The following is a 15,757-nucleotide window of genomic DNA, read 5'->3' on the forward strand; positions in this document are numbered from 1 at the left end:
TGGCTGTCACAGTCTTCTAAGTTGATAGCTAGTACAGCAAAGCCAATGGTAGCTAGCTATGTAGGTCAAAATGTACGAGGTGTTGTTGTCAATCACTTGTCTTAACTGGTGACCTACGAAGTTTTGACCTTTTCGAAAGCGTGGGCTACGCCAATCATGCATAGCTACTAGCTATTAGATTACATTTGTATAAGAGCCTGAGAGTAGACTGTATTATACCAGCACTGATTTCTTACCTTGTGACCATGCACTGTCACATAATGAAACCGTGACTCACCCATGCACGAGCCCATGCACCAAACTTTATTGGGAAAAGGTTAGCTAAGTAAATTAGAGATGCTGAGACACTCTATAGTTGAGCAACCAATCAGTCTAGTGCTTGCTGAAGTGGCTAATGCTTGTCACATAACAAAGATAACTATAAGATCATTGTTTGAGCAGGTTGCTTGTATCTGCTCATACAGACTCGTAGCGATTCCGGGAGAATTTTAAAATTGATGCAAACAATTTCTATTTAGCACAGGCTTGTGCAGCGCTCCCCAAGGATCTCACAAACACTTAGTTTTTAAAAATCCATCAATGGATGATAGAGTTATAAGCAGTTTTATCCTTTAAAAATGGTAAAATTTTTCTCTGCTTCTTTCCATTGAAATAGTTCCCAAAAATGGCACAATTGAACAAATGTTTATAACTCAGGTTTGCAAAAACATTTTCAACTTCTGTTTCCTGATATAAGTACCTCAGTACATGGACTATAGTACAACCATCATTATAAGACCCTCTCAGTAAAGGTCACTTCTGTAGAAGGCCACCTAACAGTTGCATGAACTTAGCATATTACAAATGGCATAACAACTTGCGCTTGGTCTGAATGCAAACACTCGAGCTCTGTATTAGTCACTTTCACCCAAAATACAATGCGCATGCAAAACAAGGACTTGTACTGTTCATTTATAGCTGCTTATACAGTTATTTTTACTATTATTTTTAGCTCTTTGATAGCTATCAAAGTATTGCACCAGATAACTTGGTTATTTATGTTGCAAATTTCAGTGCTGACTTTTTGCATACTAATAATGAAAACTAAATGGACAAAAATGTTGCACTTGACATGTGCATAGGCGATTCTAAGGAGGGGTCGGGGGGGGCCATGCCCCCCCCCCCCGTTGAAAAATAACTATTAAAAAATCTTGGGGAAAACTTGCAATATAGATTGGCATTGTTATTTTAAGTATTTTTCACGCTTTTAGCATAAATTTTAGGCTGTTTTCAAGCCTTTAAATTGCAAAAATCCTGTAGCTTCTGGAGGTTGCACTCCCATACCCCCCTTGAAATTCTACTTTATGCTACAGCCAAACAACAATAGTTATGCTGTTTCCTACTTGGCCCCCCCTGTAGGTCAGGTCTAGAATCGCCACTGAACATGTGCTGAGTCGTTTCTTGCAAAGACAACATTACATTGGGAATATATATAACAAACAAAATATTACATTTGGCGACCTGCATTTGGTCGCCAAATGCAGGTCGCCAAGATCTCAGCGAATGACAGGCATTTAAGTAGCAAAATACTTAGTAGCTGCAGCAACTGCTGGGATCCCTGCTATTGAAATGCCTTTTGTTTAAACGTGTTGCGAATTCCTGTCATCTTAGCCAAATATATGGGTTTGAACTGATGATGAAACGTTCTAACTCGACATGTATTCACCGAGTAGCATTTTTGCTTTTAACAAAAGGACTTTTAGGCGAAATGTAATCGTTTAACCGAAACGCCTTAACTATGAAAGTTTTGATATAGTCTAGAATCCGCATTACATTGTGGTAAATATATTGAAAAACAATCTTAGAATTGGCATAAAACACCACACAAGCACATTTATAGCAGGAAACTAACAGCACCATCGTGTTCCTCGTACCCAGAAACCCTAGAAACGATCTAGGGTTTCTACTGTGGGTGTATAGTTAGGTACACACCAGCAGTTACATAAAGTTGACTGTTATAACCATTATTGTCAGGTACCAATTAAATTTACAGTTAATGTAATGGAAAAGGTGGACTAGTTATGGCCAATTTTGCTGGCTGGCAATGTCAAAATGCATGGCAGGTATATTTTAAGACTAATACATTAATCTACAATTTCACAGGATGCATGCAGCGCATAATATTATACAATATTACTCACAAGAAGTGTCATTGCTAACATTTAAGCAGTTAGGCAGCTAGCTGTCTTGGATTGACATTATACGTGTATAATAGCCATAATGTCGCTTATGTCCTTTCTTAGCCTTATATATACACAACCTATAATGCTCTTCAGCTGCATGCAGCTACAGGTTATTCTCACAGTAAGAGTTTTGTGGCATTGAGCAGGACTACAGGACATCAAAGGTCCTTATAGGCTACAACCCTTGTGCACCTTACTTTTATTTGGATGACTTAAAAGATGAATATGGACACACTATCTGTTGTATTGCTGCTGGTTAGCAAGGCTGACATCAATCCCAAGCCATAAGGGACATAATAGATTGCAGTCTAGTAAACTTGGAATAGCTGGTATAAACACAGAGAGACAAAAATGTTAAACGAAACACCACAAATACAAGCAACCATAGTTATCTCTTTTATACTCAGCAACTTTATAATTCTTTAATTGAAGCTAGCTCTGCATGATGACAGACATCCTGACCAGTGACTGCCGCAAGATACTCTTGTAGAAAGTATACAAGAACATTTCATGCTCTCTTCATGAAGCTAGTAGCTAGATCCAACATTTTACAGCTTTGTTCAGTACAGCTGCTAACTATCAAAACAGTTAAGCTGTAAAAATCATATATTATATTGCCATACAAAAATATTTATAAGGCAAATTTGTCACTCCCACAAATTTTACATGTACATATTTATCCTTGATGTTAAAAGGAAGTCAATATACAGCAATATACTGGTATACGAACACTGTACTTGGAGGAGGCAATGACATACACTAGTACAAAGGGTGTCTGTAACCCAATTATGCACAGTGCAGGACCATTAAATACATATGCAGTACATATAGTGGCTGTATAACATCACCGTATATGACTGGGGCCAGCAAAAACAGGGCATGTAGGCACATGATTGTTGCCTACCTTTTCACATTTCCCTTGACTCATAACTTTTTATATCAATACACTATGGCAATGAATGTTTGGTAAGCATTTAATTGGCTTTATGTTGCAAGTTACAGAATGCAAATATTATGTTCCAGTACTGAGGTATAACCTTTAGTGTTACAGGGTGTAGTTTGTGCCCACATGCTCTACTGTCGCAGGCTATGTAATAGCACAACATTTCATTTAGGAAAAATTGAACAGTGTTTGGTACAAGTCAGAATTACAAAAATTGTTAATTAATTACGAAACCATAATTATACTCTTTTATGTGTACCTAATGACATGCACATTCACAGCTGCTATACACATGCCAAAAAGTTGGTATTACTACAGTAGTTGACAAATCTCCTTCAAAACATTCCTCATTTTCATGGGAAGTGGTAACTGGTCAATTCGGTCAGACACACCCATGGTAGCAGTGATGATGGCATTGAAACAAAGACCTTTTAAGCTCTTTGGTCTCATTTTTAACATCAGAACTTCATAGGATTGATATAAAATTTCTTTACCATCCCATGGAACATACAGGCATCTGTGACTACAATGAATCTTACCAAGCAGCTGTGTGTTGGCTACTCTTTCATGTGGTAAATTAATGGGCACTTTTTGCCATGTTGTTGCAGTTGAGATGTCACTACCAGTCACTGTACGACCAACGTATAGGCCATCACGTCTCTTGTTACCAATGAGAGCATTAGATGGTACCTCTCCATTAGAATACACACCCCATTCAAAACTATCCTGATCTTCAATAGTCAGAGCTTCATAGTCACTGTTATAACAGTGTTCATTACAACCATAGCAAATGTGAAGACACTTTTCTGAAGGCACAATATATCCTGGGATTAAGTCTCTAGCATGCTCTCTTCTGCCAACATACAACACTTCTCCATTAGGAGCAACACCAGCAGTAATTGCATTAGGTGGAAGATGACCATCAGAAACAGTGACCCAATTTATTGTTGAATAAGTAATATGAAATAATTTTGGAAGTCTGCAGGAGCAGAGAAACTGAAATTTGTACACTTCAAATATTTTCCCGTCAAATGGCACATGAACCTTGAAATATTTGATTGGTGTTTGGTGAACGTGTCTACGAATGCCTTCATCATACCAAGCTTGTCCAACTCCAACAAGTGGACCATCAAAATCAGCTGGAAATTTACTTTTGTCATAATATCCCACCACTTTGCTCTCCTTGATAGCAGGGGCTTCAACTCTGGCAACAAAGAGAAGAAATGGTTTATCCTTTCTTCCTATTGGATCTGTCACTACAGCACCTTCTGGAAAATAGTTTGTGTCATTTTCAGTGTAGCCTTCAGATGACAACCAGTAAAAGACAGTGGAATCTCTACCAGTTAATGTCTGATATTCTTTAGAGGTGTTTAGTGTTAGCAGCTCTTTCTCACTTGAATTGTAGTGACAGTAAGTAATGACTCCTTGTGAAGGTGTGATCACTCCATATACAAGCAAAGGCATTTCATTCCAGTGACGCTCCTGAGAGGTAGCAGCATATTGGCCAATGTAAACATTCTCACCTAAACACAAAAAGTCATGCATCATAAATAGAGTGCATTCCTATTGTACTTAAGTGTAGTAGAGACCCAAGTGATAAAAAGCAGTGAAAATGATTATACTACAACACAGCAATGTGGGGAAAATCCCTACATTGGCATGTTATAATTAAGGTACACATGTTCAAGCCCAAAGTAAGGATGTTGTAATATGTGACCGGGCCTGCGAAAACAGGGCATGTGGGCACAAAGTACACCCCATCACTCTACAGGTCATATCTCAGTATTGGAAATGTATATTTCTATTCTGTAACTTGCAACATGATGCCAATCAAATGCTTACTACGAGCTGAAAATTGCAATGCCATAGCATAATGATACAAAATGTTATGAGTGATGAAAGTGTGAAAAAGTGGGCAAAAATCATGTGCCCACATGCCGTATTATCGCAGGCCCGGTCACATATATATTTTCATTGTTCGGCATCACTTTATCCTAACATGTGCCCTTTGGCATAGCACACCGCATACAAAGTGTATGCATAATGGACTTACCTTTGTCCTCCTTTGTGTCCTGTTTCATTTTGCTGACAGCCCAAGGTACCAATGTGCAGTAGCTCAATGGCAACCCTACGTTTGCAAATGGGAATCATATATATTTTAAATGGTGACTGGATTGATTGCAGAGGCGCTTCTCCTACTGTTCTCCATTTGTAACGCTGTGAAATGGGCTGAACATACCTGAAAGCAAAGCATAATAGCCATTTCACTTTCAAGTTAGTAATTGATAGTTAGAGTGCGTGTTCAGTCAAAAGCATTACCTCTGACACCATCCTTTCTTTTGATGTGGTAGCTGGGCTATGCGTGGGTTCACCAGTCTTGTAAAAAAAAGTAAACAAACAAGTATACGGAAAAATTAGGAATTTTAAATTTGATTAGAGATCATAGAAACAGTTGGGAAACAAGGGGAGGTCGCCTACACCTGCAGATATACTAGTGGACATTTAATTCTTAATTCGGTCACTAGGGATTAAATGTCCACTTACTATGACTGAATTGTATACATACATGTCTACTAGTATATCTGCAGGTGTAGGCAACCTCTCCTTGTTTCCCTACTATTTTCTATGATCCCTTAAAATTCTTAGCTTTTCTTAACACTTGCATTGAGAAGGTAACTAGACCAGTGCATGAGATAGTTGGAAAAGGTGGACATGGATAGACACAGACACAAACATCTTCAAAATACACTTTGAATTCACACTTATACAGTATTGTCTCTATATCCAGACTCCAACGTCATGTTTGCATAGCACGTATAATGTGTGTAGCATAGGCTACCACATTATGGAGTACTATAGACCACATACGGTTGCATACACATGCTCTAGGAATCAGATTCAGCTAGCTTGCCCTGACATAGTCTTGTACCAGGCTCTTAGAGCCTCATCACTAGAGCATAAGCGCTTTCACCTTATATTGAAAGTTATAAGTTCCTGGATCTGGCCTGCAAGACTGTGCTATGGCATATTAGCTGAATCTCTATAATACGACTCTGCATTAGATCTCTAGAGTATGTATGTATACTACTTACATGGGAGTAGAAACTGCATACCACAGAATTCATTTTAAAAACAAGGTCTTGTGATAAGCAAGAACCACTAACCCATTGAATAAAAGTATCAGGTAATACAACCGTAATAAAATACTTAAATTCTGCTTATTTTAGGCTCATGAATGCTCTATACCTACACACTTGTGGTGCATCAAATACAGTGAAACCTCAGTTATTTGGACCCCACTTATCCGGATTCTTGGTTAACCGAACCACGGAAATGGCTGTTCTATTAGAGTAGTGACTATTCCATTAGAGTAGTTGAAATACTAATATTCTTTAAAAATTTCTTTATGCTATTTTAAGGTTATTTATACACAGTTTCAGAGATATGGACTTTTCAGACTTATGGACCACCCCTGATACCAAGGGGTTCGGATAACTGAGGTTCCACTGTATGATCAAGCATACCCAGGGAACCTGGAACTGGAACTCCCTCCCCGCTGATGTTGTTAATGTTGTAAATGTTCAAGCTAAATTACACACGCATGCACGCACACACACACATACTCATAACTGAGGTATTTGTACATTAAACCACAAATTACCCACCCAATCAATGCAATTTTTAAACCAGGCACACGCCTGATTTACTGAAATTGTTTTTGTAAAAAACCTGTGTGTGTACCTATCTATGTTTGTCTGTACGCACCCACGTGAGCAGAGTCGTTAAATAATGGTAAAAGCAGCTTTTACGTAAGGAGTAAAAGCGAAATGAAGTCTGTATTAAACTTCTGCACAGGTGAACTTTGCTCTGAGGTTGTTTCTTTTCGGCGGACTGAAATACGGGTGTGGCGACTTTCCTCAGACTTTGTAAACTACCTTCCCTTTGAGGTTTTCAGGTATTTAACAACTGAAAAACAACGGTGCAGGCCTCGTACACTACCAGGAATAGCCTATCGCTTTGAGTTGAAAGGGGGCATATCCCTTATGTACGTGAACAAAAATGAAGAGTAGCTTTGAGGCTTTGTTAAGAGAATTTGTGGGAAAAAACACGATAGTCAAACTATAAAACAGTTTAGAAGATACTTCTGTGTGTAATATGTTGGTAAATGCGGTTTTGTTTAACAAACGCTTTGTTAGCAATGCATAGCAACGTAATTGAACGAATTATGGAAATTTCATGAATTATAAAATACGAGAATTAGCTAATAATGTTATTGTACAACCCAGAACTATCCCATTGTAAAATAGTAATACATAGTTGGTAAATTCATAGTAGCATATGCTATCTATGGTTAATCCAGATGAGTTAGCTAGCTGGAAGTAGCACAACATCAACTTGTTTTTGTGGTGATTTACGACTGGCTCTGAAAATGTCAAACATCAAACAACTTTGTGCTACTGGATATAGCTCCCAGGCAATAGAATCCTGCAAGAATATTTGCAGGATCTTTTACCAGATCTGTCTTTCAAGAAAAAACAAGGGCACTGCGGGACTGTTTTGCCTGGGAGCTAGATGAACTTGTGATACAATCCTGACCCATTGGTAAATCAAAACATTTTTCTCTACATACTACCACTGTTATAGAACACCTAGCTGTAGCCTTCAAGTATAGCGTAGTCTATGTCTTGATTTGCAACTGCACATAGTTTTCTATTTAACGCTCTCTTTACACCCAGTCTTGACCTCGGTCTTGACAGTACATCTTTACACAAATCCATAATGTAACGGGGCACCATACGTAACTTAAGAGTATTTCCCACTGAACTCACCATTTACGTTTACTCCTGCGCAAACCGTTCCAGGCGGGACCTTTCCTTTTCCCGATGACAGCATCATGACCTGTAAATCCACCATGGCCCGCTCAGGGTCTAACTTTGTAACTCGGTCGTACAGCGAGCCAATATGTACGTACGTCAAAAGGTAATCTACGAGAGTGTGACTCCTTGTACTGTTGTACAGCACTATCACTGACTTATCGCGGACGCCGTAAACACAAAAAACTTTGAGCCGCATACAGTGTAATAGAGCAATCAGACCAGAGCTATGGTCAGACTCTTATGAAAACTGCAACATACCAAAAATAATTTCTAGTCTACTGTATGGCTTCAAAGTTAAAACTGTCATGACGGTGATAGCTAGCTATATAGGCTATGAGCCGTGGCTGGCTATATTATGTTGCTCAGCTCTAACATATTTTTTTTGCCTGCATGTTCCACTGTATATATAACGGTGATTCTGAGTGCTACCAAAGTGAATAGGTGGCGGCTCGATCCAAGGGCACCTATTCAATTAAAATAACTATAATACATTACACTGTTATAAAATAGTAGTGAATTTCACTACTGATTTCTGCCACAATACTCACTATTATTGTGTAGTGACATTAAGTTCACTACTCTTTTGTAGTGAACGTCACTACATGGTACATAGTGAAGGTCACTACATGGTAGTGAGGGGTCACTGCAAAATTATTACTTAGTAGTGAACGTCACTACACAAAAATTGTGGCAGACATTAGTAGTGACATTCACTACATTTAGTAGTGACCTTCACCAGTTTGTTTTTACTGTGTAGTAATTTAGTGAGCATCAAATCTGGATTACCATCCTGGTTCATGTAGGACCCCCCTCCTCCCCCCCCCCCCCCCCCCCCCCCACACACACACACACACACACACACACACACACACGCATGCATCTACACACTCACATGCATACATACAGGTGTAGCGAACTACAGTCACTAGTAATGTAAATAATAATACTGAATTATCATAATAGAATTTTCTATATCATGTAATTGGGTAATGTGTGTGTAGCTATACAGTATACCTACCTAAAGATGAAGTGCATGCAGGTGATAACAACAGATACACATGCATGTAAGTTACATGTTATACCGGCCATTTAAAAATGTGATTAGGTCTGGGTTAATGTCTTGCTAAAACTGATTAGCAAAAGAAATACAAAAATACAATGCAGTGCTGGCATATACATGCACAGTGACACATTACTGGTATATCTGTTTACATGTACGTAATTGCTGCTTTGCACACAACTTATTATATTAGTCGAGATGTCTCCTTCAAAATATTCCTCATGTTCACAGGAAGAGGAAGCTTGTCAATTTTATGAGATACACCTGTGGTGGTAGTGATGATGACATTAAAACAAAGATCTTTTAAGTTCTTTGGTCTCATTTTTTAACACAATCACTTCATAGGATTGATATATAATTTCTTCACTACCCCATGGAACATACATGCATTCATGACTGCAATTAATATAACCAATCAACTGTGTGTTGGAAACTCTTCCATGTGGTAAATTAATAGACACTCCATTCCATGTTGTTGCAGTTGAGATGTCACTACCAGTTACTGTTCGACCAACATAGAGACCATCATGATCCTTGTTACCATACACAGCATGTGGTGGCACTTCTCCATTAGAATACACACCCCATTCAAAACCATTCTGATCTTCAATAGTTAAAGCTTCATAGTCACTGTTATGACAGTGCTGACCAAAATAGTTAACATGAAGACACTTTTCTGAAGGCACAATATACCCTAGGACAACATCACCAGAATACTCTCTTCTGCCAACATACAGCAGTTCTCCATTAGGAGCAACACCAGCGGCAATTGCATTAGTTGGAAGACGACCACCAGAAACAGTGACCCAGTTTATTGATGGATAAGTGATATGAGATAACTTTGGAAGTTTGCAGGAGCAGAGAAATTGAAATTTCTTAACTTCAAATATCTTTCCATCATGTGGTACATAAACCTTGAAATGTTTTACTGCTGTTTGGTTACCTTGTACATGGTCATCTTCATCATACCAAGCCTGTCCAACTCCAACAAGTGGACCATCAAAATCAGCTGGAAATTTACTTTTGTCATAATATCCCACCACTTTGCTCTCCTTGATAACAGGGGCTTCAACTCTGGCAGGAAAGGTAGAAATGGTTTATCCTTTCTTCCTTTTGCATCTGTCACTACAGCACCTTCTGGAAAATAGTTAGTATCTTTTTCAACGAAGCCTTCTGATGATGTCCAGTAAAATAAGATGGTAGGATCTCTACCCATCAATGTCAAATATTCTTCACAGGTGTTCAATGTTAACTTCCTCTCACTTGAATTATAGTCACAATATGTAATGACCCCTTGTGAAGGTGTAATCACTCCATAAGAAAGTAAAGGGTTAGAATTCAAGAGAATGGGTGGAGCATTTTGGCCAACATAAATGATCTCACCTAAACACAAACAAGTTTAGAAGCAGCACATATATACTACTGTCCCATTAGGGACCTGTGAGATGGCCAGGCCTACAAATTGAAGGAGTTAGGTCTTTGGGCTACCCCTAAGAAGAAAACTCAACCAGGGATAATAATAAGAGCAGGGGTGTAAGTTATGCATTTGTAAGTATATAGTTAAATACAGTTATCAGACTAGCTATGTATAGAACTATAAGCTTCATAGGACCAATTCATTTGAAAAAAAAAGTTGATGTACTACTTCTAAAAACCAGGCGCCATGCAGCTACAGTAGCTAACTCATCTGGAATTAACCAATTATGTATTGCTGTGCTATTATAATTAGCTATAGGTTTTTAGTTTTGCAATAATACATCAATCAATTAAGTTATTGTAATTTCAGAATTGTAATTCATGAAATAATTGTAATTTAAAAATTGTAATTCATTTGTAATTGTTCAATTACATTGCTATACAGTGCTAATGGAAGTGCTTGTTAAACAAACCACTATTAACATTATGTTATACACAGAAATATCTTCTATACTGTTTTATAGTTCGAACACACTGTAGTGTTTTACCACAAATTCTTTTGACAAAGCCTCAACGCTGCTCTGCACCATTGTTTTTCAGTCCTTAAACACATTTAGAAGAACTTGAAGGAAAGATAATTCGCAAAGCCTGAGGAGAGGTGCCACACCCATATTTCAGACTGGTGGAAAGAAACCACTTCAGAGCAAAGTTCACCAATTCATAATTTTAATACAGACTTCATTTCCTTTTACTTATTACGTGCAAGCTGTTCTCACATGGGTACATGCAGGTATGGACAAATAAAATGGGTAGATAGGTACACACACTTTTAAGAAAACACTTACAATTTCACTAGTAAATCAGGCATGCTCCCACACAGCCGGCTGTGAGCATGCACCTAAATGCTTAATTGAAGCAACCTGAAACAATCTCAGCAAAGTGTTTCAGAAATTTAAAATCTGAGAAAATAGATTTGATTATGACTGACCCACCCATTCACTGTTGCATTAAGTATTACAGGAAGGGCCATTGTTTACATTTGAGACTGATTTAAGTGCTATGCAAAAGGAGGAATACTATGTACAATATGGTGCAACCCTTGTTTCTCGTTAAGCTTAGGCCACTCCAAATAAATTTCCTGTTTCCCATCCTGACCTCAGGCATATTTGCATACAAGCAGGCAGTCCATTTCCATTATTTCGTTATGGGATTGACAGCTTTTCAAGCCATTATTTTCCTGGCACAGCTATAAAAAGCTGCAAAAAAGCATGTTCCTTCCTTTCTCGAGTTGCAAAAATAGCACAAACATGAAGTTTGTGCTGACTTGATAGCACTGCTGACATGTGAGCTGACACCATTTCAAGATGGCTTTTGCTAAGCCTGTCAGTATGCAGAATAACTGGAAAATAATGGAAGAATATGGATAATAGGATTTTTATAGCTGACAGTAACCAGATGCGGTCAGTGGACGGGAAACAGGAAATTTATCTGGAGTGGCCTTATACTTATTTGAACAGTGGCTTTGCTCTACCCTGGAAATGGGGGGTTACAATGGTTTCAGTTGAAACCCCCTCTGAAAATAGCACGTGCCCCAAATTTGTTGACAACTCGTCGTTGTGGGTGATTAAATCACCACGAGTTATACATAGTGTATTATAGTAGGACTCTCTACTGGAAAAACTGTATACTCTTGCCTTTGAAATCGCAATTACGGTGTTCAGGTTGTGACTTCAGTTTTCTTTTTGGTCTCCACTTACTCTAGGCTGAAGTTGAGTGGAATCTGAAACCCCCTCTGAAAACGTCTAGATCCACCACTGTCTAGAGGAGTTACTGTACAGCCTACGACATAAACATAGTGTATACTGAGTCATTCCCATAATGTAAGGCCACGCCCATGAACGGTTATAAACACTGCAGCACCTCAACCATCACTATCTAAGTATGTCACTAGTTATAGTGATAGATACGTGCATATGTAATATAGAGTGCATGGAGGAGTCAGCACTACAAGGCATTTATACCGTATTGAGTGACATCCCCTCCCCCACTGATCATGTCTTCTTTCTCCCTCACTTCTACATGCCCAGAAACTCCATTACAATACTCCAAACCGCCAATCCTGGCTACGCCCCTGCTGTCGTAACGTACAGTAGCCTATAACCTGACATCACGGCCTAGAGATAGACTACGTAACTTCTTGACGATGTCATTCACTTACTAGCATGTAACTCAACTCCGAGCTCAACTCACCCTTCACGTTTATTCCTGCACAAACTGATCCAGGCGGAATCTGTCCTCTCCTCGACTGTTGCAACCGAATATGAAGATTGGCCATGTTTTCTAATTCACACAGTGAACCAAGGATCGAGCCAACGATACACTATAGGTCAAAGTGTGATCGATGGACGGAAGCGCCCGCCGCTCTCCTAACTGTTTTCTTTATACCAAGGGGCGGACACCATGTGATCTTCTATAGCTTGAGAGATCGGCTAGGTTAGTCCCACATGACGGCGAAAAATACCCAAGGTTACTGTCAACTGTTATATAGAACTTAAAATTAATCATGATGCAGCCAAATCTTTAAAATATTTTATACTGGCAGTGCAGTTCAGCCATAGGCGCGCGCCCACACACTGGCACACCAATAGTCACAGACAAAATAAAACAATGATTCACACATCAAAATGGGCAACCATGCATACAAAAGTGAGTTGTAAAACCAATTGCAAAGGCAACTTCACCTCTTGTGATGACTTTCTGGTGCTTGTGATCACTTGTCATGTGTTGGCTGCTACAATGTACAGTAGAATGACTACAACAATAACAACAATACTTTTAATAAATCAATGTTCTAATGGAAGATTAATAGTCTCTGAAACATTTGCAAGGCTGTCAGGCCTTGTACGTTAACCCTAAGTACGATTGGTGGGATGCAGTGCTGATGATACGAGTCCACACCTCAAAAAAAAAATTCTGTATGAGATTTCAAGTCTTCAATACTTCAAAGATTTTTTGGTAAGATTTCAAAACAGAATATATACATGTGTGGGGACAATAATGTACTGTATGCAACACACGTTCAATGAAGCAGTTCTTGTTCTCTCTCTCTCTCTGTGTGCAAATAAGACTGTGTATCAAAATTTAAGCATCTGAGATGGCTGCCACAACAGGAATTTATCCAGTTTCACTGTGTGTGTTCTATGTAGCTGTACTCAGTACTATCACCACCAAGGGGTCTGCATTCTTTTGAAATCTCGTACAATCTGTAGAGATTTTGAGATCTGAAATTTTATCTAATTTCTGGGAACTTTACATAATGTGAGTCATGACAGACATGCCCCCGACTGGCTTTCATGTCTGTTGTATGCTTCAAGTTTACATAGCTCCATCTCTTTTTACTCTTTAATTTAGCCTGCTTCTGATACTACCAAGCAAGCATCAAACTAGCAGCTTAAAGATGTTTTTTTTTGGTGAAAATTGTTACGGTAATTTTAATCTCAAAATACACCTTGGAAAGATTTCAGCACTCACTCTGAGATATGATTTTAGACAATTTTTACTGTGTAAACTAAGTAACTTTGATAGAATACAAAAAAATGTGACTGTTCTATTAGGGTAGTTGACTGCTCATTATAGTGTTTCGATATGAGCCTTTGATACCTTTACAAATCAATGCCAAGATTGATTTTAATAGCCTAAATATACTTGACCAGTTTCTGGAAACCCCACAATAAAACCCTGCATCCACCCCTGAAAGCTACTATACAAAGGGGTGTCATCTGCACACCGAATCGAAGCTGCATGCATGCAGGCCATTCTAAATTGAGATGAAAATTCAGTAAATTTTATCAACAATAGGAGGGTTGGCTCAAGCTGTTTCATCATTTGCCAACAATTAAAAACAACAACAACAACAACAAAAGCAACAGTATAATTATGCATTGGTTACCAGCTCTTATGTACATGAGTTTGCAAACTTAGTTTATTCTGTACCACAGATTGTTTCTCCATACTCCCTTACTTATATCATGAACTCTTACATGTACTACTCAATCACCTCAGTCAGCATTGAGTAAATCATATTATAGGATATTAAACTCAGTTACTAATAAGAACATTACACAATACCATGTCAAACCATCAGAAAAATTGTAATGCCCACTTTCTCCAGATTTCTTCAAATTTGGCACAAAGATGGTGATACTACATATTTATCCAATAATTTGACAATCCAACTTTCAATAAGCCGACTCAGTATGGCAGTAGTAATTACAATGTATACATAATCACATGGAAATTGGTTGTTATTGAACTGATAAAGACTTTGAACTATTATAAGCAACTGATTATTGTCAATCATGACCTTCATGTAAAGCTAATACTGTCTACTGGTGTGTATAGTAGTTGTATCTTCTCATCTGTGTTCTATTGCCTACACTTCTTAAGCCTATATAGTTTGGAGACAAACAAATGTGATTATTGAAAATTCGTGTACATGTAATTAATCATATTTCACTGCATCCGTTGCTTATTTTAAAATCTCATTTCTAACTACATGCATGGCTGGTATAAAATTGTATAGTTGATATGCAACTATTCAAATGTCTGCTGTTATGGAAACTATAATGTTCAATGCTGACACTTGTATACCACAGGCACAGGGCAATCTAAAACTGCATTAAAGAAACTTATAGACTGCTTTGCAATCTTTGCTTTGCTGTTGTCTCCTGGACTATAAGTACCTATACAGTTCACTGGCTAAGACAACTATCCCCAGTCAAAAGACTGGGGGAATTGTTACAGTGAAGTTAGGGGTTGCGTTAGTGAAGTAGACATACTGAAGGGAGTTCTCAGCATAGCATGCTACAACTAGCTAGGAGATATACCATTTACATATAAGAGCTGGGAAACCTGAGCAAGTACACAGACCACGCATGCATGCAGATGCTAAAATGGTCACTTATAGTTATAGGTGATATTCTTTGTGAGATAAATTATCTGTATGGTGAAAAATCAATTGAACTCTTGCCAATATGTGCTATTTACAAAAGAAAGTTACAGAAGGTGAACAGATATGTATGTTACATTGCATATGTTAAAATCATTGCTTGTAGTATACATGTACAGTGTACATAGGTAATTCATCTTCAATAACATGGTTGGGCTAGTTGAGAAATCATGGTCTTGCAAATCCTGCATTACAAAAAAGTATTATGTCAAAGTTGCTTATAATACATGT

General features: G+C 38.2%; 2 protein-coding genes across 3 annotated transcripts; both read right to left on the bottom strand.

Moving 5' to 3' along the window:
- Positions 1–3,315: 3,315 nt before the first annotated feature.
- On the bottom strand, positions 3,316–8,249 carry LOC136249824 (uncharacterized). Of its 2 annotated transcripts, XM_066041951.1 has the most exons (3): positions 7,995–8,249; positions 5,219–5,293; positions 3,316–4,688 (listed from the first exon to the last, which is right to left on the bottom strand). In XM_066041951.1, the coding sequence occupies exons 1-3, from the start codon at positions 8,236–8,238 to the stop codon at positions 3,478–3,480; spliced, it is 1,530 nt and encodes a 509-aa protein (XP_065898023.1). In that variant the 5' UTR covers positions 8,239–8,249; the 3' UTR covers positions 3,316–3,477. The 2 variants fall into 2 exon arrangements, with proteins under 2 accessions (XP_065898023.1, XP_065898031.1); XM_066041959.1 differs by lacking the exon at positions 5,219–5,293 and having other exon boundaries at positions 7,995–8,248.
- Positions 8,250–9,389: 1,140 nt separating this feature from the next.
- LOC136245975 (uncharacterized) lies at positions 9,390–10,060 on the bottom strand. Its single transcript, XM_066037462.1, has 2 exons — positions 10,046–10,060; positions 9,390–9,992 (listed from the first exon to the last, which is right to left on the bottom strand). Exons 1-2 carry the CDS (start codon positions 10,058–10,060, stop codon positions 9,390–9,392), a joined length of 618 nt encoding a protein of 205 aa, XP_065893534.1.
- Positions 10,061–15,757: the final 5,697 nt, after the last annotated feature.

This window comes from Dysidea avara, chromosome 1 (assembly GCF_963678975.1).
Source record: "Dysidea avara chromosome 1, odDysAvar1.4, whole genome shotgun sequence".
Classification (NCBI taxonomy): domain Eukaryota; kingdom Metazoa; phylum Porifera; class Demospongiae; order Dictyoceratida; family Dysideidae; genus Dysidea; species Dysidea avara.

Bases quoted from the DNA above. Each gene is read 5' to 3' on its own strand.
- LOC136249824 (XM_066041951.1), bottom strand. From the start codon at position 8,238: ATGCGGCTCAAAGTTTTTTGTGTTTACGGCGTCCGCGATAAGTCAGTG. The intron at 5,294-7,994 runs GTGAGTTCAGTG...TTGCAAACGTAG, and splicing joins CGCAGGAGTAAACGTAAATG to GGTTGCCATTGAGCTACTGC. The intron at 4,689-5,218 runs GTAAGTCCATTA...TTTTGTGTTTAG, and splicing joins GGACACAAAGGAGGACAAAG to GTGAGAATGTTTACATTGGC.